We start from the raw sequence: 25006 nt of genomic DNA, 5'->3' as shown, positions 1-25006 counted from the left end.
GGTCCTGGACCTGCTGGGCCACCGCGTGAGCGGACTGCTGGGCACGATGGACCTCGGGTCTGACCCAGCAGAGGCATTTCTTATGTTCTTATGTGTGAGCGGACTGCTGGGCACGATGGTCTGACCCAGCAGCGGCAAATCTTATATTCTTATGTAATGCTGCTAAATTCAAATCTGACATACAGCAATATCTGTGTGCATGTTGGAGTTGCTACTTGTCACCATCCTGCTGCCAACCCAATCGAGCAGCTGTAATACTGGTTGCTATCAGATTATGGAACTTATTAGGCACGCCAACTGGTTTCATATCTTCCCATATCTTTTTACAATGATCACCCCACAAATATTGGACATCAAAGAGAAAATCATATCCCAAAACAAAGACATGCAGGTAAGGCTAGACTCAATTAGGGCATTGGTCAATAAGGGCTTCTGTGGGGACAGTAGCGGCAATTCTTATGTTCTTAGGGTCCACCAGATATGTTCAAATGACACAGTCTCCAACAGTTGTCAGACAGATTACAATTTGAATTAATCATCAAAAATAGAAACCGCCCACAAGTTCACAGACAATCAACAGTGACAAGCAACAACACAACACTGGCTGGAGTCTGCTGGTCATGGGCCTTTCTCAGAGCTAGTTTTCTTTATTATCTTTAATTATAGCTGGCTTACTACGTTTGGAGACTCGGTCGCTGTCCTGGGCCTGGAAGCCTACTGCTATTGTTCAAACAAAGGGTCTGATACAGAATCACCCCCCCATGATTCCTTTCTGGAATTAAATCTTCCTTTCCTCGATTAACAGCTAAATTCACTTTTTCCTTATTGATGTCTTCTCCACTTTAACATAAGCCTCTCCTTGCTGTGTATTGTTAGCCAGGGGTAGGTAATTCTGGTCCTCGGGAGCCACAGGCAGCTCAGGTTTTCAGGATATCCACCATGAATATGTATGAGATGGATTTGCATGCACTGCCTCCTTGAGATGCAAATTCATTGTGGATATCCTGAAAACCTGAGCTGCCTGTGGCTCTCGAGGACTGGAATTACTTACCCCTGGTCTAGACTGGCTTGTAAGCTCCTAAGAAAAGGGGGAGGATAATTCTGTAAAGTGAAAGCTAACATTTACACACCAATTATGTGAGAAAATAATTAGAATAGTGGCTTATATGCATCTTAGTATGCACATAGTGTGTAAATGCTGAAAATTCACCCAAAGTGTATTCTGTAAATATTCCTATATCTTAACATAGTGCAGATGGCTATACACAAAGGCAGAGTATGGATGGGTGCATAGCTTATAGAAAACTATAGGTTACATGCATATTTCCAGAATTAAATGGGGTTTAGCAAGAGAAGGAGGTGCCCAGGGAGGTGGTATCTGTTATTTTGCCACGTTGTGCATCTCCCGCACTCTTCCCCCACCCACGCATGCCTCTTCACCGGCAGCAAGCAGCATTTCCGACATGCTGCTCACGCCAGCCTCAGCCGTCCCTCAAACGCTACTTTCCGGTCCCACGACTAGAAAGTGATGTCAGGAGAGCCGAGGCCGACGCGAGCAACAGGTAGGAGATGCTTCTCACTGCTGGCAAAGATTTGAAGAGGTGGGTGGGCAGAGAGGAGGAGAGGAAAGTAGGTGTCTCCTTTCCCATATAGCATAGGCCCCACAGAAGCACCCCTGTTATCGAATGATCCTCTGTATGTTTCAGTAAGGGGTCATGGATTTGATATATTGCATATGCAGGTTCAAAGAATGCGCTATACAAATTTAGATCATAATGGTAATAAAAATAAAAGTCATCCTAATGATAATTAATAGCTCTTATTTTCTACCCCTATGGCCAACACACATTGTGGCCACCACTATAGCCCAGTGCAGGGCTCAGTAGAGATTCCGGTGGCTACAACATACAGTGCATTAGCGTGTGACCCGGCATGGAGTCACCCTGCAGGACCGGACTCTTCAATAGCACTCACAATCAAATACAACCAAAAATAAAGTCCCAACAAAAGGTGTAGTTAAGAGAAATGTTCCATTTTACTCACTCCTTAGGACAGGTAAGTAATGCTTCAATTTTTATAACATGTGTCAGGGTTCCTTACAGCATTCAAGAAGAAAAAAGAAAAAAAAAACCTGCCAAAATGGGCAAAAATAAAGCAAACTACAATCTGCTTCAAACTTTCTTCTTCTACTTATTAAGTCCCAATTAGCTCCTGAGTCCTCAGCTCACTAGAGCTAGCATTGCCTGCTCCAAAGCAGGTGTTTTATCAAATCAAAATTAAAGTTCAGCATTCAAGTTCCTTCATTCTCAGGCAAAAAGAAAAATAAAGGAAAGCCTCTGGCAACAATATGGGACTGCCAGGAATAGGAGAGAGCAATAGGCTTTCAAATTCCCTCCCAAGGTGGAAGCAAAACCTCACCCCACTCTCTCCAAGCCTTCTCTCAAGAAAACCAACATTCCAGAGAAAAGGAAAAGAAAAAAACAGCACACAAAAAACAGTCCAAAAGAAAACACACTCACTGTTTGTGGCTAGAAGCCAAGTCCACCTGCATAAGCTCAGGATAATTGGATTCAATGCCAGAACAGGCTTCTTGAAAATCCATAGGCTCCTCGCTCAGAAGTGATACGTCCTCTGCTTGTTCAGCCTCAGTCCATTCCATTGGTACAGGTCTGTTGTCCCTGCTTGGCTCAGGTGGATCCTTAGGGAGGCAAGACTTAAACTTCCTCCCTAACCGGCTTCCTGGCTTATCTACCCTAGGGATGTGTCCTGTTCTGATGGTGTCAGCAGAAGACCAGGGACCTCTTGAGCTCCCCTGGTGGTGACTAGGACAAAACTCACTCCCTTCATTTTCAGATAAATCTGGCTCCTCCTGGTGGCCACTGGCATTATCCCCCACATTATCATCCTGGGAAATCCTGGCATTTTCCTTCCGGGATTTTACTTTTACATTTTTCCCTGACTTAACTGGGACCTTGGCAGAGCCCGGGTCTGACTGGTCACAACATACACACACATATATATCCCTATGCACCTTCCCTTCATCATCCATAGCGGAGACAAGAAACTCTGTCCTATCATTGCTTAATGTTACATTCTGGGCACAGTTCTCTGAGGAAACAGATTTTAGGTAATCCACTGCAAAGATGATATATATATATAGATATGAGATATATATATATAGATACAGTATATTCAGTGATGCTATGTAAATGTGTAGCACTGCCGAATTCTTCTATATTAGATGTTTCAAATCATTTGCTACTCATCCCTCTGAAAACACATTCCACAATGTACAAGGCTAGAGAGAGTTATGCAACAGACTCGGACCTGTTTTGAATCAGCATTTACAGGGTTAAGAGTACTGGTGTGTGGTGTTTTTTTTCTTTAGGGGCGGGGCACCTATCTCCAGTCTTCTGCTGAGTTCTCCAGGGCAGCAGCCGGCGGGCACCCTGTCTGAAAGAGGAGGAAAAGGGGACTTCAAAATTAATGGGCGCCCATCCAAGTATGGAGAGAGGTAAGAAAAAGGCTTGGGTGGGGGGAAAGCAGCTGAATCACTTTGGAAATGGGCTGGAAAAAAAAATGCTTTTGCAGCACTGGCACAGGCAAATGTGATCAACTCGCCAGGGAGACTGAGAAGCGGCAAGGTCAGAGCAGGGCACAGGATCTCGAAAGGACCAGGAGATGGGCACAGGGGTGCTGCAGACCCCGTCACTCCTGGGACTGGATGGCTGAGAGGATGGGCACAGGGACACCAAGGAGCTCATTCTCAAAGCACTTAAGACACACAAAGTTGGAACCTAGGACGATACCAGGTGGACTTTAGTCTATGGCTCAGAAATATCAAAGAAGAGACATCATTTATTTTATATGAGAATAACTAATGGGTAGACTGGATGGGCCGTTCGGGTCTTTATCCGCCGTCATTTACGACTAAGGTACTCTGTGTATCTAAGTGCTTTCGAAATGAACCTCAAAGTTTGCCATTTCTAGGACTGGATGGCCAGACCCTGTCACTGGTATAAGAACGGCACAAGGACACAAAGCCCAACACCTCTAGGACACAGGACTAAGCTATCATCAGTGATATCACCACTAAGTGTGGCCTTGATATGAAGCTGGGTTCCCCCTCCCTAGCATAAGATGCTACGCACAGAAAACCGGTCCCACTGGGTACTTTGCCTGGGACCCATCACTGACTCGGGATGGTATTGGGCAGTGCCAGGCTCCCCTGACGTAAGCAGAGCTTGTGATGTCTCCCTGGAATGCAGATCCTCCATCCCACCTGGGACCCAGCCAGCCGCACCTGCTTACATCTCCAGCTCTGCCTGCCGACAGCCCTTAGAGAGACGAGCAGCAGCCCCAGCAAAGAAAGTCAGGGAAGGACCAGAGAGGAGGGGGGGGGGGAGAATCTAAGGCTTAGGAGTGGTTGTGTGTCTGCATAGTTCAGTATTTCTGTGTCTATCAGGGGATGTGTATTTCTTTCCCTGTGTGACAATCTCTGTGCATGTTTTTGTTTTAATCTTGGGAGTCATTGTCTCCGTACTATGACACTCTGAAGCCAAAGGATGCTGGATACAGTCCGTCTTCCCAAGTTTCCTCTCCCTGTTTTTTTATAAGCAGGAACCAACGCGTCAAAGCGAGCCACATCCAGAAAAATACTGGGGTGCATTTGAAGTTCTTTGCAATCATGCCTTTAGCACTCAAGATAATTGGGGCTATTTCTGTATTTTTATTTTTTTAATTGAGAATTTTCAAATATGCATAAACACGATTTCTGCCCATTTTCCATCTGTCTTTTAACTTCCATAAGAAACAACTTTCGGCAACCCCCGACTCTCTTGTGCACCCCTTATTTCTTCTCCATTCCTATCTTAACTGCATCTCACGTTATTTAAGTATTATTCGTTTAACGCTGTTTTAACTTTTTTTTTTTGTTGTTGTTAAATTTATGGCCTCTTTTACAAAGCCACGCGGCAACAGCCCCAAAGCCCTTTAAAATCTTTATGGGCTTCGGGGCCGTTAGTGCAGGGCAGCCGCTAGCAAGGCTTTGTAAAAGAGGCCGGTAGTCTGTATTTTTTTTTTTTTTGGTGGGGGGGGGGGGGGATTTTATCACAGTACAGTAAATCTTACGACTACCACAACCATCCTCAACGTACAAAAAGACCAGACAGACAAGAAAGTCTAGCGTGTGGTCTCTTCGCGGAGGCTTTAAAAATTCAACAATAGCAAACCAAGAATCCACCCACCCACCCAAGCAGTCCAGTGTCAAAAACTCAAAAGAGCGCTTCGAGCTCTAGGGGGGTCAAGTTATCCCATACGGGAGCCCAACTAGCCATAAATTTACGCCACCAGCCAGGGCCACAGTTTTTAACGTCCAAGTATTCAAATTTCAACAAAGTAAACATTTCATTTCTCTACATTAGGAACCTCTGCCTGTCTCCAAAGTAAGAGAATACATTTCCTAGCCAGTAAAGAAGCTCTTTTTTTTTTTTTTTTTTTGTAAATATTTTTAATGAAAATGGTACAAAACAAAAAACCAAAGAAGCTTTTTGTGGCAACAACTTATTCTCCCCTGGAGACCCGAGGGAAAAAAAAAAAAAAAGCAGAACATCCGCCCGCCGAGGAATCTGTTTCTGCAGGACCGCCCGTAGATATAATCCAACAAAAGACTAAAATGTTTAAGTTTCAATCTGATATACCACCTTATTTATTTCAAGGTGGTTATACATTTTAAAATATTCTCTCGCAAGACCAAAACATATGAAATAAGCCAGGTGGCGTTGAATGGCACTTAGGACATCGGGCATGAGAAGGTCAATCTCTGCCGACGCAAGCCATCACCAGTGAGCTGCTCTTGAGGGGAAAGATCCTGATCTCACACCACTGCCACAGCATCATAAGAGTCTGATGTTTATTTTAGCTCCCCTGTTTTTTTACATGTAACTCGCTTAGAAGTCCAGATAAGCGATTGCATCAAATTTTTAATAAAATTTTAAGCTCTCCTCCCCCCTACCTCTTCGCCGGCACGAGCGGCGGCTCCAACTTGCTGCTTGCGCTGTCCTTGGCTTGCCCTCTGATGTCACTTCCGGGTTGCGGGACCAGGAAGTGATGTCAGAGGAAGAGCCGAGGCCGGAGTGGGCAGCAAGTTGGAGACGCTGCTCGCCTTGGGAAAATTTAAAACAGTACAGGGGACGGGTGCATGTGGCAGGGGCTGTGAGGAAGAGACGGGTGTGCAGAGAACAGGGCAGTGTGTGTGTGGGGTGTGCCCCCCCACCCTGGGCACCTCCCCCTCTAAGTCAAGATATGTGCCAGTAGGCGTGATTCAGTAAACGTTGGCTAGAGTTAGAGCACTATTATAATTTAAGTGAAGATTCTATAAACAGTGTCTAAGATACTTTGGCAAGATGAGCTAAAAGAGCAAAAATCACCCTCATTATTTTGTACTAATACTTCTGTTAGCAAATGCTATTCTTGTGGGTTTTCTCCTTTACTGTTATGTGTGACCACGTGTACCTATGTTTGCGTGTGCCTCTCCATGTGTGTGTCTGCCTGTGTGTGTTTGTGGAAGGGGGGGGAGGTTGTTTACAGATGACACTGAGGGACACGCCCCAGCCCATCATCCCCTGCACAGCTGCCCTTGAGCTCTGCCCTGGCAAAACTGGTTTCTTTTTATCGTCTATTTTTATCAGGGGTGGCACAGACAGAGCGTGGGAAGGACTGGTCCAGGCTGATCTAAGCCGGTGGAAGGGAGGGACAGGGGAAGTGATTAAGAGATAGTCTGCACCAGAGGGACTGTGAAGTCCTTACTTACAAGGAGAGCTAGCTCAGGTGCACAAGTGCTAAAACCCTCCACTGCGGAGAGGGTAAAGGAGAGAGGATGAGGCATTAGGGGATGGGGGGAAAGGGAAGGAGACAGAGGGGGGTTAAGTCGTTGAGACGGCAAATGGGGCTGGGGTGTGGAGAAGAAAGAGATTGGAGCAACAGCAGAAGGTGAGGGGGAGAGAAAAGATGGGAGAGAGGATGAGTCTTTAGCAGTTGGTGGGGGGGGGGAAGGGAGGGTGGAATCAACCGCTGGAAGAAAAGGGGGTGGGGAGAGATGGGTGGAAGTAGCAATAGGTTTGGGGGCAGCAGTAGTGTTTGTTTACTTTTTTCCTACATTATTTTGATCCTGGTGTATTTTTTAACATTTTACAAAATGTTTTAAGGATTATTTCAGCAAGCTTTTTCTGTAAGATGAGCTTCAGCCGTATATGGTCTTTGATTTTATTTATTACAAAACAACAGCTATAATTAATAGAACATACAGTATAACAATCAAAATGCATTCGTTGCTTAAAGCAAAATAAGCAACCAATGCGCATTTATTAAGCTAGAAGTTCTGCTAATTGCTGCTGCTGTTTCGTAATCGACTTGGTTTCAAGGACTATAAATGTGCTAATACATATAGACATTTATTTGCATATTTATACCTGCCAAACCAAGGCCATTCCCAATAAACCATTCATAATCATACAAATACATACAGCACAGTCACAAGTTTCAGAAATCATGCACACCCAACACACAGACTCTGGAATCAGATTGAGGCATCACATGCTTTCAGTTGAGAGATAAAGAAAACACGATTGGGGGTGGGTGGGGAGGGGGGGAAGAGAGAGAGCAAGGCAGAGACAGACCATTTATTCCACCGAAAGAGAGAACCCTGTATCGCCTGCCTGCCCTGAGCAACTAACGTTCTGGTTTGGGCTTAATGGTACCACTTCAATAATAATAATAATAACTTTATTCTTCTATACCGCCACAATCTTGCGACTTCTAGGCGGTTTACAATCAAGAGAGCTGGACATTCAGCGAGTTACAATGTGCAGATAAGTCATAGGAAATACAGAGTGCAGAAACATTAAGGAAGCAAAATTATAGATATACAATTTGCTGAGCAAGAGTATACGGTATACAGATTGGAAGAAATTTCCAAGTGGGCCTGTTAGGAGAAGGCCGTGCAATTCAAAATATACAGCAAAAATTACGATATGATAACAGTAACAGTTTGTATATATCACAGAACCATAAAGTTCTAGGCGGACTTAAGAGGGGAGAGAGGAAAAGGGTAAGAGGTCAGGAGGGCCGTTATTGAGGAGAGAGAGAAGAGCAGGTCAGTTGTTTAGGTATTTCAGGAACAGGTGTGTTTTTAGGCCCTTCCTAAATTCCTCGTAGGTATTGGTAGATCCTTAGCAGCTGTAATCGTGCCCTGTGGGACACAACCCCTGGCCCTGTGGCCGAGAAGGAGATAACATATTGGGAGTGAGTTTTGTGCTCCTTGACTCCCTTTTGCCCTGTTCAGCCACCTCCAGGGCTACCTCAAGGGATTCTGGTACCCTGATCTAGCTTGTATCAGCGAGTCTCCCCCCCCCCAGTCCAGCATTCCTCCCTTCCTCTTTCATTTGGTCTAGCACAGTGGTCTCAAACTCATACTCTTTGCAGGGCTGCAGAAAAAATAATTAATGTCTTATTAAAGAAAATAAAATTTTGCATGAGGTATAAAACTCTATCTAGCTTATAAATTTTTCCTTTTGGCCAAGTCTCAATAATAATAATAATATTGTAATTTATAGCTGAAGAGACATATGATCAAGAAACTGTTTTATTTTACTTTTGTGATTATGATAAAACATACCGAGGGCCTCAAAATAGTACCTGGCGGGCCGCGAGTTTGAGACCACTGGTCTAGCATCTCTCCCTATCCCACTCCCGGCAAAATGTCTCTCTCTCTCTGTCCCATCCGCACCCTCCCTGCTGTCCTATAAACTGTGTGTGAGTTATAGCAACAGCAACCTGAAAACAGGCTACCCTTTCCCAGAATCTAGGTCGTCCCACTGCCATGTTCCACCTCCTTTGATGCAATTTCCTTGGGTGGGACACAGCAGAAAAAAAAAAGACCCAAGGCTTGGGCAAAAAAGTCTGTCTTCAGGTTGCTGCTGCTGGCAACTTGCAAACAGTTTACAGGACCCTGGAGCGGGGAGGGCAGAGAGGAGAAGGAAGGATGACAGACCCATCGGGAAGGGTGCAAAGGGAGGAGAGAGAGAGAGACTATGCTGGCAACTTGCATGCGGTTTATAGGATCTTGGTGGGGAGGAGAGAGGAGAAGAAACAATGCCAGACCCACAGCGAGATGCAGAGGGGAGAGAAAGAGACTGGGTCATGGGGGTATGAGAGAAGGGAAGAGACGTTGGACCGAAGGAGGAAGAGAAAGCTTAACCACTACCAGGTGCTGTCAGAAGCTGGGGATTTTGGCATCCTCTGTTGCTGGTGCCCTGAGCCAGTGCCTCACCTGGTCCAACAGTTAAGCCGGCCCTGGATGCACCACGAACACAGACCTTAGTATAATCCCAAGTTAATACATGGCACCCAAGAGTAGGCAGGGTCTATGACATTCCAGAAAATGGTTAAGACCCTCCTCTTCAACTAAAAGTCACCCTCAGTCTACACCCAACCCCTTAAACCCCACCTCTACCCTTCTTTCTCCATTCTAATCTTCTGCCTAAATTTCTGTATAGTCCACTCTCAGCCTATACTCAAATAACTCGTATCCAAACTAAACTACTTGTATTTAAACTACTATTCTTAATTTGCTGTATAGTCCCTATATCTAAACTGCTGCACAGTCTCGTATGTCCAAGTATTTAAATCTATTGTATAATCTTGTATGTCCAATTCACTCCATTGTGAATGTTTACTTGTAAACCGTTCTGAGCTACTGGGAGGACGGGATAAAAATCTACATAAATAAATCTCTAGTTATGTTCTTTAAACCTGGAGCTATGGTTCCGATTTCTAGGTCTGTCTAGGCTGAATTCACTAAATCACTTCTCTCCTTGTGCCTCTGTCCTAATCTCTGGCCGTACCGCTGGCTCTCTGGATAGGATTTCAGCCTGCCACCTGTATTATGAGAGTATTTAAAAAAACAAACCCCAACCACCTAGTGCCTTCAGGCTCCGTCTCCTGGAGCGAAAGGGTAAATGATGTCAAGGTGAGGAAGTGCCCACCCTTGCAAAAAGCACCAGCATGTCAGTTCTAGGATCTGGGTGTTTAACGCAATCCGTTTTCTTCTCAGGATCCCGTGAAGCTCCAGGAAGTTTTGGAGGAGCACAAGGGACAACGTTCGAGGATGGGCAAAGCTAAAACAGAAACAATGAGAGGAAAAAGGAAAAATCAGTAAACTGCAGTAGAGGAAAAGAGAGACGAAAAGGACAGAGATTGAGCATAATGGAAGACAGACGACAATAGAACCAGGGGGGGGGGAAAAAGAGGGAGAAATGTCGTTCAGCAGTTCCCATCTGGTGAACAGGATAAAAAACTCGCCTGCCATCCTTCGCCAGAGGTTCTCCCAGGGCAGAATTTCACAGCTGTCGCATGGAGACCCTCTCTTTAAGGTACAGTATTTGGGGATGGAGCACATTTACTCCCTGCAGGTGGAGCAGACCCGGGAGGCAGTGGCTCATCTGGCTGCTGGCCTGACAGGCCTGACGGGCATCGCCGAGCATGCCCTGGTGGTGCGGCCGCGCTACCTGGAGGTAAAGGAGATTGCCACCGGCCGCCAGATCACCAAGACGTACCTGCGCGACATCGCCTGCTGCGCGGCCGACGCTCAGAAGCCCGACGTTTTCCTCTACGTCCACAAGCACCGGGGCCAGCTCCAGTGCCGGGCTTTCCTCTGCAAGAGCACCAAGAGGGCCCGAGAGATCACCGACTGCCTGGCCCAGTCCTTCCAGAGGGCCTTCAGTGAAAGAGGGGCGATCTCGGAGGAAGAGCTGCCCTCGCAGAGCTCCGGTGAGGCGGGAAGACCGGAAGAACCGGAAGGTAGGTCGGCACCGGGACTTTGCCTGCACTGCAAAACACATCTAGAAATCCACAGGCAGTCGTTTATCTGGGTCTGTCTGGCAGGTTTACTAGCACACTGTGAAAATATAAAGGGTCAGATTATAAAATCTGTATGGCTAGGGAGGAGAACATGGGTGGGGCCCTGTATGCCCCTCTTCCCCAGAGGTAGAGTACAGAACAAGATAACAGACTGCCACAGCTCAGTGTAGTTATCCCACAAGCAGGCACACTCCATAGCTGGCAGACAGGGCATCCGCTTATTAGTGTGGACAAGAAGAACTGGACAGTCTGGATGGCCCAGTCAGACTTATACTGCCGTCTCCCTGCTCTGCTGCTGTGTTATTCTGCCAGTACTTCCTTCTATTTTTAATGCCGTCTATAGCGTTAAAGATAAGGTCCGCTTCCCTCGTTTTCCCTCCAACACTGTCGTACTGATAGGAAGGACAGAATCAGCCTCACAAGCGAGTGACATCATCCAAGATGGTAGCATAGAGCAGCTATCCTAGGCTTAGAAGCAATGAAGGTTATGTTATGTACATTCTTATATCTTGCCGAATCTATCTAATGTACCTGGGACAATGGGAGGGATTAAGTGATTTGTCCAGGGTCACAAGGAGCAGCATGGGTTTAAACCTACAACCTGAGGGTGCCGAGGCTGTAGCTTTAACCACTAATCTCACACCTAAATTAGGCACCGATCTGCCATATTCTAGAACTTTGCATGTAAATTCTGAGAATTCTCCTGACCGAACCACATCCTTCCCATGGCCATAGAAACATGATGGCAGATAAAGGCCAAATGGCCCATCCAGTCTGCCCATCCACAGTAACCATTATCTTTCTCTCTCCGAGAGATCCCAGGTGCCTATCCCAGGCCCTTCTGAATTCAGACACAGTCTGTCTCCACCACTTCTTCCGGGAGACTGTTCCACGCATCTACCACCCTCTCTGTAAAAAAGTATTTCCTTAGATTACTCCTGAGCCTGTCACCTCTCAACTTAATCCTATGCCCTTTCATTCCAGAGTTTCCTTTCAAATGAAAGAGACTCCAACTCATACGCATTTACATTATGTAGACATTTAAAAGTCCATCATATCTCCCTTCTCCCGCCTTTCCTCCAAAGGATACAGATTGAGATCTTTAAATCTGTCCCCATACACCTTATGACAAATACCACGCACCATTAGAGTAGCCTTCCTCTGGACCAACTCCATCCTTTTTATATCTTTTTGAAGCTGCGGCCTCCAGAATTGTACACAATATTCTAAATGAGGTCTCACCAGAGTCTTATACAGAGGCATCAATACCTCCTTTTTCCTACTGGCCATACCTCTCCTTATGCAACCTAGCATCTTTCTAGCTTTCGCCGTCACCTTTTCAACCTGTTTGGCCACCTTAAGATCATCACATACAATCACACCCAAGTCCCTTGGGTGTCTCTTCTGTCATGCACATAAGCTCTTCACTCCCTAATCTGTACCGTTCTCTCAGGTTTTTGCAGCCCAAATGCATGACCTTGCATTTCTTAGCATTAAATTTTAGCTGCTAAATTTCAGACCATTCTTCAAGCTTCACCTGGTCTTTCTTCATGTTATTCACACCATCTGGCGTGTCTACTCTATTGCAGAGTTTCGTATCATCCGCAAAGAGGCAAATCTTACCCGACAGCCCTTCAGCGATATCGTTTATAAAAATGTTAAAAAGAACAGGCCCAAGAACAGACCCTTGAGGCACACCACTGGTGACATCCCTTTCCTCAGAGCGATCTCCATTGATCACTACCCTCTGTCGCCTGCCACTCAACCAGTTCCTGACCCAGCCCGTCACTTTGGGACCCATCCCGAGGGCACTTGGTTTATTTATTAGACATCTGTGTGGAACACTGTCAAAGGCTTTGCTAAAATCTAAATCCACCACATCCTCCATCCAATTCTCTGGTCACCCAGTCAAAGAAATTGATCCGATTTGTCTGACAAGACCTACCTCTAGTGAATCCTTGTTGCCTCCGGTCCTGTAATCCACAGGATTCCAGAAACTTGACCATTTTCTGTTTTAAAAGTGTTTCCAATAATTTGCTTACATCTACAGCATGATTTACCAGATGCATAAACCCATATGCCACCCCAAAGCACTCTAAGATCTAAACTAGGCTCTCTCTCAATCCAATTCTCTGGACACACCCAGCCAGCCTTTCAGGATATCCACAATGAATATACACGAGATGGATTTGTATATACATTTCTCATTCATATTCATTGTGGGTATTCTGAAAGGCTGGCTGGCTGTGTCTCAAGGACTTTGCTGAGAACACCTGCTCTAAACTAAGGAGATGGTGGCAAAGGGAGGACGGGGGGGGGGGGGGGGACATTGACGCTCAGAATGTCACATTAGTTCTGAGAGCACTTTTCTGACCTATCATGCAGGGCTTAGGTTACTTAAGTAGAAAAGTAAGTGTGAATAGATTTATAAAAAAATATATATATAAAACCATCAATAATAGTGACTATTTTACACTATAATTGTCACTTAGAAAATGCATTTTTTGTGACACAAAGCCCCCTTCTAGTGAGGGGTCTTGTTCTACCTTGTCTAACATGTAAATCTAGTTCTTTAATGACAAAGACCTAGTTGTGTCCGATTAAGCTGGTTCCAGATAAACAACTTTGCTAGATAACTTCCACAATCCACACCCCTCACCCTTCCCCATCACCCAAATTTCAGAGCTCCTTGTTTTTACAGATGGTGAATCAGAAGAGGAAGTGGATTTCAGCCCGTGTGTGGAGATAAGCGATGAAGAAACAGAAACAAGTGCTCCAGTCATCCATCAGTGTATCACAGTCTCTGCGACCACATGCAGCCACTACTCCGAGATGGAGGCCCAGAAACTGTGTCAGGCACTAGGACAACCCACTGCCACAGATTCTATTTGTGTAAAGCCCACCCAGACCAGCTGAAGGTTCTGGTTTCCATGAGGCACCAAAACAGACACTCCCTGAAGACGACCACATACCCAGTATGTATTATAAGTTACGTCATGAAGTTTGATCAATCGCAAGTAAAACCACTTAGGCTGTTTTGTCAGCAACCGTGTATGTATGAGCAGCTCCTTTACGTCAGGCCTAGCGCTTGCATGAGTGGTGATCTAGAACCTACAGCATTCTAGGCCCAGATGACCACTGAGACTCAAGGTTTGGCCAAAAAGATTTCTTCTTTGGAATGAAACAAGAAATGCCCAACTCAAATCACTGTAGAATTGCAGATTGGCTCCAGGTTGCTCTGGCCTTACTGGATTGTAGGCAAGGACTTGGGTCTCAAGTATGTCTTCAGACATGCATCATGCAACAGGATACACCCAGGACTGGATTGCTTTTGTTAAAGCGAGAGCCGACTTAGAACTCTACGCACTGCCATGTACCCATGACTAGAATGAACATTTGTGAAGCATAGGCTACGGTAATATCCCTATTATGACCCCACACCTGTAGCTTTAGTTTTCTAAAACATCTCCCTCTCCTCTATAATATAGCAAGCCTAGATACAGTTGCCTATATAGAATTAGTCTGTAGATGAAGTTAGGGGGAAATGGGCCAATAGTGAGCACAATTGCCCTGGACCCCTCCTCAGGCTATAACCACAGTCTCGGTCAGGGGGTCTCAGGCTTCCTACAACACAATAGATCTATATTCCTACCCATGGAAGCAAGACAAACATACAATTTTATCTGTATTTGAAAGGTCACTTTGGGCAGCCACAAAAAACTTAGAGTCTTGAAGAAAGCACAGATGTTTTAATCAGCATATGCAGACCCCTGAGCCCCAAGCTAGCTTCAGAAGTCCCAAAACCAGGAAGTTCCAGAGATATTTATACATTCTTCTGGCTATACAACTGAATTCTAGAAAAAAAAGTTTTCACATGTTACTTTTCTTAACAATCATTGGTCCTAAGCTCACACTAGCAGGTCACTTATTTAAGTCCTGCAGTCTTTCTGTTACATGTCCAGGAGGGCGGAATACAATATCATATGCTGAGATAGCCATAAGAAGCTAGAATGCCCAAGCTAACACCCTCAGTGCGGGCAGGTTCGAACATGAGATAACTTAGGTCTGCAGCTAAACATAATTCAGCATTTTATTAAAGAGAAAACTTACCGTAGTTCAACACTTAGGAAAACCAGTCCCAGACTCCTTCATATTCACTATAGGAAGCCCAAAAATCCAAACAACTGTGTGTAGACCAGGTTGAAAACACTACTGTGTGGCTATAAAACAGGTCAGGTCTCCCCGATAGCCCCAGTAAGTAAGCAGGAGCTAGACTGTGCTTTTGTCCATCGATAGCGCCTAGATTTGTATCATGAAAACCCAATCAATCTACTTACAGCAAAGGCTGGAAGTGAATACAGGCAACTCGATCAAACAGCACCTAAGGGGATTAGTAGATGCCAGATAAAATATCATTTCTGGTTGCTTGAGAGTTGCGATTAAGCAACATGGGGCCAAAAATACCACCACCCTCAGACTATTTCTGTGAAAAACCACTCCTACAGACCCTGGTCAAGCACTTCCATTGTCGGTGTACGAAATGACGCTTCTCTTTACTCTTGTCACTTTCCAACTTAACATAAAACTCCTTTATCTTCCGAGACCGAACTTTAATGTCATAGATCATTGATGAACCAGCATTAAATTGCTCCATGAGCACTGCATGACCCACCTTCCACTTGAGGGTAAGCACGTGGAGGGGGGCATCAAACACAAACATCTAAGTCTGATTTGTACATATGGTCAGCAGTAGGAAAATGCTCATTCAAACCCCCCCCCCAAAAAAAAAAAAAAAAATAAACCACCACAATACATCTAGACTATATATTTTTTTTCCAAAAATCTGGACTATTGCTTATCCATACTGCCAGAACATCCATCTTTATACCACGGTCTGTGTCTGTGTATGGCCGTTTGGTAGAGGATGGGCAGGGGAGGGCTTCAATGGCTGGGAGGGTGTAGATGGGCTGGAGTAAGTCTTAACAGAGATTTCGGCAGGTGGAACCCAAGCATAGTACCGGGTAAAGCTTTGGATTCTTGCCCAGAAATAGCTAAGGAGGAGAAAAAATAAATAAAAAAATTTTAAATTGAATCAGGTTGGGCAGACTGGATGGACCATTCGGGTCTTTATCTGCCGTCATCTACTATGTTACTATATATTTTCAACCAAAATTTCATTCCAAGTCCCCAACGCCCAGAACAAGCTCGTTTGGGCCTGGGATGGGCCAATCTTGTAGTGGACTGGCCACCCAGACATGGCAACAGAGCAGTGGGGCACCTTAGAATGCACAGCTGTGAAGTTCACAAGAAGGGTGTCAGATAAACATCTCACTTACAGGTTATGGTGAGCCCCCCCACCCCAAACCCATTATACCCACCTGCCTACAACCCCACTAGCCCTTATGGCTGCAGGTGGCATCCATATGGCAGTAGAGTAGGGGTTTTTTTTTTTTGGGGGGGGGGGTGTCTCAGTTTGGGGCGGGCTAGTCTTAGTTAGGGCACTGGTCTTTGACCTAAGGGCCCCTGCGGGAGCAGACGGCTGGGGCCAATGGACCACTGGTCTGACCCAGCAGCAGCAGCAATCCTTATGCTCTGGTTCAAGGCAACTCACAATACGAGGAACTGCAGATGAATATACATTATAGCAGTTTGAGGAGGGCCCATTACGAACAAAGTAATGTAGATGTTCCACAACTGTACTGGTATAATATTTGAGTATGTACCACTTTATGAAGACAACCCTGGCAAATGCAGCCATAGCAAAAGTACATTAAGCTACCTCCTTTTGAGGAGCAACTGTGCATGTATTCTCTTATTTGTACATTAAAAGTGAAAGAAATATGAATCTGAGCAAGTCTCATCCCTGTATTGCAGGCCACAGGCAAGTAGCATAGGTTTTAATACTGCAACATTACCCTTCTCTGCCTCTGTTATGTGTGAATATGCACATCTACAGCCACAGCTATGCCTCTGACTGAGGACCAGGAAAAATCAGAAGTGAAACTGCCCCAGTCTAGCCAGACAGCTTGTAAGTCATACATACAGCCGGCTATAACTGTACTAGTCCCATCCTTCACTAGGAAAAAAAACAGAGCCTTCCCCGTCTCCCATTAAAATAGATTTTTTAGTGTTTTATCTAGGATAGATTAGCTGGCCTTCTGCATGTTTTAGTATGAGATTTTATGGAAAGGGTTCTTCCTACCCCTGTTAATTTAATTTAAAGGGTTTTCAACCTGAGGATACACCCAGCCAGTAAGCCATCAGGATCTCTTCAGTGAACATGCATGAAAATTTTACCAAGATGTAGGTGTATATGTATGCAAGTCTCCCATTATGGGTACCCTGAAAACTGGCTTTTAAGTTAAGAACCAGTTTCATGGCCCCCTAGCTACCTGCTCCTTCCACAGCCAGGCCCTTGTCCCTTCCTCAATAGCTTTAGATTTAGGATTATAGCTGCCACTTCTTTTCCTGCTATGATAAACATCTAGTCTTGTATTTCATAACTGTTACCCCCCCCAGAGCATTTCTGTACCCAGAAAATAATTTTGCATGCATCAACAAAGAATATGTATGAGATTTGCAGTGTCCTAAAAAGGAAACTGGTAAGGTATGATCTAAGGACTGAGCCGAGAACCACATTCTTGCATGGCAAGTTTTCAGAATTACCATCATGAGATATACCAGGTTTACAAAGAGAGCAAACTCCAGAGGACTGTGGTCTGATGTCCTCTACGGTCAAATATACCCTCCCATCCCCACAGAAGTTCCCCCCCCCCCAACTCCTTCCTTTTGTTTTCCCTATATGTTCTTTCTTACTTGATAAATTGTAGTTCTCCCCTTCTGTTTTTGTATCGTTTTTAAAATGTTTAATAATGATGATTGTTTTAAAAGGATGTATAGTTATCCCATATATGTTTTAACATAATGTTTACTGCCTAGAAGGCCAATTGGGCGTGTTATAAAATTTTTAAATATACTTGAAACATTAAAAATCTGAGGGGGGGAGTCAGGACATTATAGCATAACTTGGACAAGAGATGAGTTTTTTAAAAAATATAGGCAGTCTGCAAGTTAAGACACCCAACTTACGTATGACTCATACTTAAGAACGCAGTTGTGACTCCGATGAGCAGTACTTCCAGTAGCAAAGACTCCTACACTTCTCCTGCAGCAGGTTCTGGAATGATGCAGGGCCACCTTAGGAACAGTGAACATTGTACATGCTGTACCTTAGAGGGAACACTGCTAGGGACAGTTGTCCCTTTCGTCAGGTGGGAAGCAGAGGTAAGCAACTAAAATCTACAAGTTCTGAGTTGCACACAAACCCAACTACATTCTTAAGCTGGGGACTGCCCCTTAAACCAAGTCTGTATTAAGATGACTTGACCAACGCACTGGCCCCACTTGGATTTTCAGCAGCACCAACCCCTGAAAAGTGGTGCTGCTGAAAGTCTGGGCAGAGTTGGGAGTTGCCCATTTAGTGGTTGAGATTAGGTTCCAAACAAAACTTGATGGTTAAAGTTAGAACACCAAAAGGACTTTATTCCAGGAACCTGATTGAATAGTGCTGCCTCTTCCAGTCCGGTATCCAGGTACCACTAGGCCCAGGGTTAACCCCTTCCCTCCCTCGTGCCAGTATTTAACTGGCATTTTTTGTCATGGGATGACTGTTCCCATTCTTTGGGCCATTAACATGGCAGGTTCTCTACTCCCATCCAAAATAACCAAATGTAGGGTTGGTAGAGGGCCTCAATTTCGAGTGGATCTTGAGGGCTTAATCGTGCAAAAGCAATGGCTCATGGCAAAATGGGGCTTGGCCCCTCCCTGTGCAGCAGAGAAAATGAGAAGTCTGAGGCACCTTCTGTCTCATCCTTTCAACCACAGGGATCAAGCAAGCCAAGAAGTACTGGGTTAGGGTCCTGGTAGAAGGGACTTTTTTGCTACCCCCAGAATCTTCAGCCCAGGTACCCGGCCAAGAACAAATTTATCCCTTTTGATAGGCACTAGAAGGCATAGCATTGGAAACATAGTGTCGTCGAGTCAAGATTACCTAGGGTAGGCATTTTCAGTCCTCAGGGGCCACAGGCAGGTCAGGTTTTCAGGATATCCACAATGAATATGTACGAGATGGATTAGCATTGCATGCACTACCTCACATAGTTGTGGATATCCTGAAAACCTGACCTGCCTACCCCTGGACTAGGGTGTAAAAACTGACTCAGAACCTCTAATGTTTGTAGTCTTGTCTGTCTGTCTGTCTGTCATCTTCTCCCATGCAGGCCCTGAGGCTTCCCATGCTTTCTTTAAAGCCCATTTGCAGAATGCACAACTGCACTTTACCTCCCCTTTTTTACAACCTTCACTGTCCTTGCTACCATGTTTCTCACTGCTATAAGCTACCACTGTACATACAGGACAAAGGGAGCATCAGTTAGACACAAAACTGCAAAGCGAAAAAAAGGTGCTTTATTGGCAGTTACATGAGGTACTGAAAAACATCCCCCCTAACAGTAGTAAGAGTAACACTATTGACCCAATAGCCACAATCCAGATCCAGGTGTGCCAAGGCTCATCCTCTGTAAGAAAAAAAAAAAAAAAAAAAAAAAAATTATATTCAAGAGCAGAGTACCATCCAAATCAACTTAAGCCATGTAAATAGCAAGTGACAATTTTGGAAAATGACCCAACTGGGCACCAGTAGGTATCACCAGTAGGTATCAAGACAGACAGGAGGGGCTATCAACCTTTGTCTAGAGCAGTGGATCGCAAACTGTGCACTGTGAGATGCTGGCTGACTGCCTACAGGGTGTGCCTCTCCTCACCTCTCCTTCCAGGATTAGCAAGCTCAGGGCCCTGTCTGTAGGGCCTTCGCACATGCGCATGTCCGGAGACCCTCCAGCCCCATCTCCAAGTTTAGCGTGCCGTGGCTTCAAACGTTTGCTACACATGGGTCTAGAGCAATGGTTCCCAAACCTGTCCTGGGGGACCCCCAGCCAGTCAGGTTTTCAAGATATCCCTAATGAATATGCATGAGAGAGATTTGCATAGCTGTCACTTCCATTATATGCAAATCTCTTTCATGCATATTCATTAGGGATATCTTGAAAACCCAACTGGCTGAGGGTCCCCCAGGACAGATTTGGGAACCACTGGTCTAGAGCCTTTATGCTTGTTTGGTGGCCTGTAGCCAACTGTGCACAACCCTCCCCAGACTCCACCTATTCCATTACAAGGAGCATTTGCCACTTGAATGGCCCAGTATACAAGTACTTCAGTCTGCCCAAACCTGTCTAATTACATTAGTTCCCCCAGGGGAGGATGGGGGAAGTGGAAGAAAGGTAAACTAGCTGGTGTCTAGTCCCCTCAATAGCCCCCACCCCCCCCCAAAAAAAAGTTCATAGGCTTACCCATGTGACTCAAGCCGACTTGGTCTTCAGTCTGAAAGGCTACAGGGCCCAGGGACACATATGTTGCCTGCTGACCTAGGCCAGATAAGGTACTGCCTGTGGAGAAACAAATCCAGCACCAAGACCATAAGGCTAGCTGCATCCTCATATGCCAAGATCAGGGTTGCCAGATTTTACTATTGTTCCACCCCCAAACCCTGCCCTAACCCTCAACCTGTTCTCATGCACGGAGCCGCATCGGGAGGGCATCTGCGCATGCACAGGTGTGTTGCAATGACAGAATATGCCGGTGTGTGATGTTACCATGTTGCATCCCACGTGTCCTCCCGACGCGGTCCCGAGGTGGAAGCTTTTCCAAAAGCCGTACAAAGTGCTGGGTTTTGAAAAGCCATCTGGATGCCTAGACATGGCCTCAAAAAAAACAACACACCCCAAAATGACATGTCCAGGTCAAGATGGGTGTCTGATATCCCTCGCCAAGATGGTAGTTGATATGAAGATCGATTCACATCAGCTGTTCCCTGTTATTTTATCAAGACCCGTCTGCTGCCCCAGAAGGAAAAAACGTACCCATCCTGTGCTCCGTATCGTTACAGCTCCTCCTGCACCTGCCTGTATCCCCACGCGTGTGGCTGCAGGCCGAGACGCTGCAGTGCAAGAACACCTAGAGAAATGAAGAGGTCATGTATTAACCACTGGACGAAAGCCTGGGGTTACCAGCTATCTGGATTGACCCAGACATGTCCTCTTGAGGGACTGTCTGGGCGTCCAGATAGATTTTCAAAACCTGGCACTTTGTCCGGGTTTTTGACCCCCTCCCCACCTGTCGAGATCGGGGCTGATTCTGGAGTGCATGCATGTAGTGGTCCCCCCCCCCCACAGCGTGTCCTCTTTCTAGATACAAAATCTGGTAACCCTAAGCAAGCCAGCAGTGGCTTATTAGAAAATCAACACTTCTGTACAGCTCCTCTTCAGGCTCCTCGCCAACTGGAAGGGTCCACACCAAGATTCACAGCTGCCTTAAAACCCCATCTTCTCATTTTTGCCTTTGACCAGCCACAGTGAGCCACAACCGTCATTCCTTGCCTACATCTCCTCTTAATTGTTACCACTTCACTTTCCACATTCTAGTATCAAATGGTACTTTGAAATTTAAGTTGCTTTTTCTTGTGCGAGTAAACCTGGTATACAGTTGTACCACAAACATTTAGTGCAGGAAAAGCAAGACTTAATCTTGGTCCATCTCTCTCTCCACAAAACTAAAACCCTGGGTAACTCCATCTTGTTACCTGACCCAGGGCTTGCACCCCTAGGGACTGCATCTTCACTGCAAATCTCTGCCGGACACTTTCTATAATTACAGGATCCAGGAGAGTTTCATATGTAGGCGTCTTGACTGGGCAGCTGAATAAAAAACAAACAAAAAAAGGGCAGATGTCAGTTATCCCCAGATGTGTCCCCTAATAAAAAAACCACAACCTCCTGTTGCAGGGGGTCACTCACTTCTGCACAATGAAGTCCCACTGTGGAGCATCATCGGGATCTGGGCCCTCTGTTCCCCAGCACTCCTGTAGCATCAAGGTCTGTGAAAGGGCTCCATGGGGGATAGTTAACTCAGCCTGGAAGAACAAGGGCTCTGTGTGCAGATTCAATACTGGAAAGTCCTCTTCTGAATAGAATGCAGTATAGGTACCATCTGTAGAGAGAGAGAGATAAAGAGTTGGTGTGTATTTTTTTGGGGGGGGTGGGGGAGAGCCTGGATAGTGCTGGCAGCATCTCCTTATCTAAGGCCCAGCATAGCTCAGCAGAAATCCTTAGGCCAGTGGCTTTACAATAAACAGAGTTGCCATACTGGGACAGAAGACCAGTGGCCAACTCACAAGTACCCAAGTAACAGATTTTATGCTGCTTATCCTAGAAATAGTGAATTCCCCTATGTCATCCCAATAAAGGCCATGGACTTTATAGGAAATTATCCAAACCTTTTTTTAAACCCTGCTAAGAGACTCAGCCCATATAATCAACATTCTAGATGACTTTAATGGAGATCTAGAAGAACCGATTCTTGTTACTCTTGATATTGAATCTCTTTATACAAATATTCCTCAAACGGAGGCGCTACAGGTAATCGCAAACACATCGAGTAATAGAAACATACATAATCGTATACCTAATAGGTTCATTATCACAATGGCAACCATGGCTCTAAAATTATTTGTTTTCAAGATCGGTTTTATTTACAAGTTAAGGGTACAGCCATGGGCGCTTCAATGGCTCCCGACATCGCCAATTTATATGTGGCCGAGTTTGAAAAGAAGTTCCTTATTACATACCAATAATCAGGATGAAATTAGATTATACAAACGATATATAGATGATATTTATTTTATGGAAAGGTAGTGTCCCAAGGCTACATTCGTTTTTGGAATGGCTCAATACATGCGACCATAATCTTAGGTTCAAAATGGATTTTCATGACCACCACATAGCATTTCTGGATATTATGATTTATAAAGAACATTGGTTTTCATACTACCATTTACAAAAAAACCTACAGATAGATTTACATTATTCAAGTTTCCATCAGAAAACTTTGAAGAACCTCCCTTATAGCCAATTCGTAAGGCTTAAGATTATGTACTACAATGGAAGAGTTTGAAAAACAAGCTCCCTCTATGGCCTATAGGTTTGCAAAGAGATGATATCCTTTGGATGTCATAAAGGCTACCTATGTTCAAAATTACACTGCGAGGACTTACTCCAAACGGGAAACAAGATTTGTACTGTACCAGTGAAGAAATATAAAGTAATAGATTTAAAAGAAATGAGCGTAACTTCCCATCACATGCCCCCCTAGTCATTTTAAAAGTATTAAAATTGCCACCCCTGCTGGTGCTCAGAATTATTAGGAGCAGCAATGGAGTTTAAACAGGAGTCCTTGGCTACTTTAGACCCAGCTTACCTGTGGCCATCCTGAGCCTCGCATCCTGTGGGTGGTGTGCTCTTTTCCTGAGAGCTAAAAAAAAAAAAAAAAAAGTCACAGTACGGAGTTACTAATGAAAGCTTTTTTGGGGTGGGGGGTGGAGGTTAGAATTTAGGAATTTAAGAACGGCATAGAATCCATGCCTGTAGTAGTTATTTGTTCTACTACTAACCAGCAACACTACCTGAAATACCAATTGCCCTATTCCATCCACCCCCCAGCTATAGCCAAACACTACAGCAGTGGTCTCAAAACACAAACCCTTTGCAGGGCCACATTTTGGATTTGTAGGTACTTGGGAGGGCCTCAGAAAAAAAAAGTTAAATGGTTTTTTTTTTTTTTTTTAATTCTTTTCATTTTCCTGTTTTTTTATTCATTTTCATACATCCACAAGTGTAACAGAAATTTAAAATGATCTCATAAAACATACACTTGAATTCCTTTCATGTATCACTGTAAATACAATATATTATTCTGTATTTATGAACAACTGAAATATAACTGAAAAACAACTGATTAATATAACATTACATTACTAATAAAATATACAGCACTTGACATTCTTATACATATAATCCATTAAAGTAGAAATTATAACCCTTTCCCCCCCCACCCAACAATTCTTCATTAGAAATCCAATCATTAAATAAAAATATCAATCATCCAATTCCCCCCCCCCCCCAATAAAATACACGTATCCATCACAAAGGAAAACAAAAAGTTAATGTCTTATATTTTGCATGAGGAAAAAATTTTAGTTTATAAATCTTTCCTTTTGGCCCAAGTCTTGATAATATTGTCATGTACAGCTAAATAGACATGATCAAGAAGCTGTTTTATTTTACTTTTGTGATAAACATACCAAGGGCCTCAAAATTACCTGGCGGGCCTGTGAGTTTGAGACCACTGCACTACAATAAGTCCCATTAAAAAGTGTCCATGACAAGAGCACAATTGACAAGGTTACCTCTTGCTCTGCTTCTATAGAGGACATTGGCAGAGAGAGCTCTGGATCCCCCATAAGACACATTACGCTCAAGCCACACACTTGCAACCTCGTGTAGGGAGTAGCGACACTGTATGGTCAACCTAGACATAGAAGGCAACAAGGAAAAAAATATTCAATGCCCTCTCCAATCTGCCCCTCCTCTCCCCCACCAGCCCCCCCACCCAAAAAAAAAAAACACTAAAAAAAAAAAAGCAGCTCTAATCCCGAGGTACTCACTTATACTCAGAATCCCTGGAGATTACAGGAGCTGCAATAGGCATCATCTCTGGCTCGAAAGTCACATCATTCTCGTATATCAAATAGTTACTGTCAAACTAGAGAATGGAACAAAAAAAAAAGCACAATAGATCCCAGTGCAACGAGCCTCCCTTTGCATCTTCAAAGCCGATATTTAAAAGCTACGATCACTCCCACCACCCCTCAGTACAATTCTGTACAACAACAATGCATTTGGAAATAGCGGACACTTGGTGATGGCACAGCGTGTCATGGAGATGTGTGCAGGTTTCTTCCCCGTAGAGAACACGGGGACAGAATGTTCTCCCCGTCCCCAACCCCATTCCTGCAAGCTCCGTCCTCATCTGCACAAGCCTCAAAACACTAAAAGTCATAAGTATTTGAGGCTTGTGCCGTTAAGGCAAGAGCTTACAGGAATGTAGCAGGGACAGACGGTGACAAAACCCGTGGGGG

General features: G+C 44.7%; 2 protein-coding genes across 2 annotated transcripts in view; one reads left to right on the top strand and one right to left on the bottom strand.

Annotated features, from left to right (window-relative positions):
* The first annotated feature begins 3398 nt into the window (after nt 1-3398).
* Nucleotides 3399-14732, top strand: LOC117349839. Its single transcript, XM_033923444.1, has 3 exons — nt 3399-3514; nt 10112-10857; nt 13619-14732. The coding sequence occupies exons 2-3, from the start codon at nt 10314-10316 to the stop codon at nt 13831-13833; spliced, it is 759 nt and encodes a 252-aa protein (XP_033779335.1). The 5' UTR covers nt 3399-3514; nt 10112-10313; the 3' UTR covers nt 13834-14732.
* A 4629-nt stretch (nt 14733-19361) lies between these two features.
* Nucleotides 19362-25006, bottom strand: part of LOC117350631 — a 30744-nt gene continuing 25099 nt past the window's right edge. Inside the window, exons 16-23 of the mRNA XM_033925051.1 lie at nt 24533-24630; nt 24275-24396; nt 23287-23340; nt 21828-22020; nt 21614-21728; nt 20895-20988; nt 20325-20420; nt 19362-19493 (exon numbers count right to left, since the gene is read on the bottom strand). Coding sequence (XP_033780942.1) covers nt 19384-19493; nt 20325-20420; nt 20895-20988; nt 21614-21728; nt 21828-22020; nt 23287-23340; nt 24275-24396; nt 24533-24630 — 882 coding nt within the window. The 3' untranslated portion in view covers nt 19362-19383. The remainder of the gene's footprint in view (nt 19494-20324; nt 20421-20894; nt 20989-21613; nt 21729-21827; nt 22021-23286; nt 23341-24274; nt 24397-24532; nt 24631-25006) is intronic.

Source organism: Geotrypetes seraphini, chromosome 16 (genome assembly GCF_902459505.1).
Source record: "Geotrypetes seraphini chromosome 16, aGeoSer1.1, whole genome shotgun sequence".
Lineage (NCBI taxonomy): Eukaryota > Metazoa > Chordata > Amphibia > Gymnophiona > Dermophiidae > Geotrypetes > Geotrypetes seraphini.
Note: the sequence above shows the minus strand (reverse complement) of the source record. Positions and strands in the feature narration are given on the sequence as shown.

Bases quoted from the DNA above. Each gene is read 5' to 3' on its own strand.
- LOC117349839 (XM_033923444.1), top strand. From the start codon at position 10,314: ATGTCGTTCAGCAGTTCCCATCTGGTGAACAGGATAAAAAACTCGCCT. The intron at 10,858-13,618 runs GTAGGTCGGCAC...TTGTTTTTACAG, and splicing joins AAGACCGGAAGAACCGGAAG to ATGGTGAATCAGAAGAGGAA.